At 66.2% G+C, this 2,501-nt stretch overlaps 1 protein-coding gene across 1 annotated transcript; it reads left to right on the top strand.

The window, feature by feature from the left end:
• Positions 1-584: 584 nt before the first annotated feature.
• CIDEC (cell death inducing DFFA like effector c) lies at positions 585-1,930 on the top strand. Its single transcript, XM_031060161.1, has 5 exons — positions 585-661; positions 777-918; positions 1,008-1,157; positions 1,261-1,445; positions 1,532-1,930. Exons 1-5 carry the CDS (start codon positions 612-614, stop codon positions 1,722-1,724), a joined length of 720 nt encoding a protein of 239 aa, XP_030916021.1. The 5' UTR covers positions 585-611; the 3' UTR covers positions 1,725-1,930.
• Positions 1,931-2,501: the final 571 nt, after the last annotated feature.

Below are 2,501 nucleotides of genomic sequence, written 5' to 3'. Positions count from 1 at the left end.
CCGGTCCCTCCCCGGCCGGACCGGACCCATTGGGCCCGGCCGAGCAGGAGGGGTGCGGCCTGGCGAGGGAGGAGCCTCTGTGACAGGTACATAAGGGCAGGTGAGGAGCACGGGCTGGATCCTCGGGAGAAGAGCTGGTGTTCCCTGGAGGTGAGGGGATGGGAGCTCCATTGGACCCCCATGAGGCTCCTGGCTGGAGACAGCCCTGGATCAGCAGGGCTGGGGGTGCTCCCATGGGTGTCTCTGACCCCAAAGCCCCGGTGCTCTCTCCCAGGAGCCCAGGGCTGCTGTCTCACCTTTGCTCCAGCGCTGACTCAGCTCCCGCGTGTCCCTTTACGCAAGAGCCCTGCTGGCAGGGGACTCTGGCCGGGCGGCCACCGCTGGCCTGGCCCCGGCCAAAGGGCAGGGCCAGCCCCTGTAAAGGCAGCGGTGACAGAGCTCAGGCTCAATTCTGTCACCGGCGTTGCCAGTGGGGAGATCTGGAGCAGACGGGAGCCGAAAGCAGCGGGAGAACCCCTGGAGCGGAGTTGGACGCGCTGGTGGGGACAGATCTTGGGCTGAGAGGAACCACTGTCCTTCCTCCCCGCAGGCTGCTCCGTGCCCCTTGGAAGATGGACTACGCCAAATCCCTGAGCCAGCGCCTGGCTGCCCCCGTGTCCAAGTAAGTGCCATGGACCCCCTGTCCCCAGCATGGGGGACATCCCTCCCTGGGTGCTGTCACTGCCAGGGGGTTCTGCTGGCTCTCAGAAGACCCCAATCCCTGTGTCCCTTCCCAGATGTGTCTCAGCCAGCGCCTCCATGACCCAGCAGCTGCTGGCGGGCCCGGCCCCACGGCCCCGGCCCTACCGCGTGTGCAACGGGGACCGCAGCCTGCGCAAGGGCGTCATGGCCCCCAGCCTGGCCGAGCTGCTGCGCCAGGTCTGTCTGTCTGCCCCTCTGTCTGTCCGGGCTCTGTCTGCCCGCCCAGGGCCTGTCCCCAGCCCTGCTGACCCCCAGCCCCTCCGCAGGCCCAGAGCGCCCTGGCCCTGCCCGCGCCCATCGCGCTGGTGCTGGATGAGGACGGCACGGCCGTGGAGACTGAGTCCTTCTTCCGGACCCTGGAGGAGGGCACGGCCCTGATGGCCCTGAGCAAGGGGCAGAGCTGGACTGCCCCCAAGGTGAGGGGATCCCTGAGGGGCTGGGTTGTCCCGTCTGTCCCACGCTGAGGTGGGATTGGGAGGGTGGGGTGCAGCAGGTGACCGTGGTGCCGCTCTCCTGCAGACACGTGGCTACCAGGTGAGCCTGTCCCGCAAGCCCCCGCGCAGGATCGACGTCGCCTGCGTCACCTTCGACCTGTACAAGACCCACCCGAAGGACCTGGGCTGCCTCAACGTCAAAGCCACCCTGTATGGCACCTACAGCATGTCCTACGACCTGCGCTGCTACGGCGCCCGGCGCCTGGTGAAGTGAGTGCGGGGGTTTGGGGACACTCTGGGGACAGGGACACTGCCCAGCCCTGCCGTGGCACGCTGACCCCTCTCTCCCTGCCCAGGGAAGCCCTGCGCTGGGCGCTGTTCAGCATGCAGGCCACGGGCCACGTCCTGCTGGGCACCTCGTGCTACATGCAGCAGCTCCTGGATGCCACCGAGGAGGAGCAGAAGGAAGAGGAGAAGAGCTCACTGCCCCTGCAGAACCTCCTGCCCTGCAGCCTCCCCGCCCTGCCCTACAAGAAGATGTCACAGTGAGGCTGGCTGGCCTGGCCTGTCCCCTCTGCTGTCCCCCCAGCCCTCGGGGGTCCCAGCACCCTGCTAGGTCAATGCCTGGGCAGAGGCTGCCACGGTGCCTGGCACAGCCTCTCCTTGCACTCCGCTGGCTGAGTGTGCCCTAACCTGCTCTGGAATAGCTGCTGCTCTGTAAATATATTTATTTAAGTAAAGTTGTCCTGAATTCAGCTGTGTTTTGTGTTGTCTTTTGGAGGGGGGGACACCCAGGACGCTCAGCCCTTGCACTGCTTGGCACCCTGAGCTGGTGGTGGTGTAAGAGGTGCGAGGAGGGAACCTGTCGCAAGCACTTCCCCAGGGGAGCTGCTGCCTTCATCCTCCTCCTCCTCCCTGGCACCAGAGCCTGGCTCCCACCCCTTGGCACAGAGCTGAGACACCCACAACACAGTAATGGGGCTAACCCCAAAGCCCTGGCCTGTGGCAGCTGGCACCACACCTGTCCTTGCCCCCTTTCAAGGGCTGAGATCTCCCTGCTCCCTGTGCCCCTGCCTGTGCAGGGCTGGCACAGAGGGAGGGACACGAGGGGGTGTTCTGGTCCCTGGGGTCCCCAGCCCTGTTGGCAGCCCTGGGCAGGGGCAGTCCCTGTGCCCACCCCAGCCTTGCACAAGCCCGGGTGCTGGTGCTGGCCAGGTCCAGGGGCATCCCAAGGGCCCAGCAGCTCCAGGGATACCAGCTGGGATACAAACAGAGCTGGGGGCCCTTGGGGACTGTCCCTGAGTGTTCCCAGAAAGATCCTGAAGC

Source organism: Geospiza fortis, unplaced genomic scaffold (assembly GCF_000277835.1).
Source record: "Geospiza fortis unplaced genomic scaffold, GeoFor_1.0 scaffold102, whole genome shotgun sequence".
Taxonomy (NCBI): domain Eukaryota; kingdom Metazoa; phylum Chordata; class Aves; order Passeriformes; family Thraupidae; genus Geospiza; species Geospiza fortis.
Note: the sequence above shows the minus strand (reverse complement) of the source record. Positions and strands in the feature narration are given on the sequence as shown.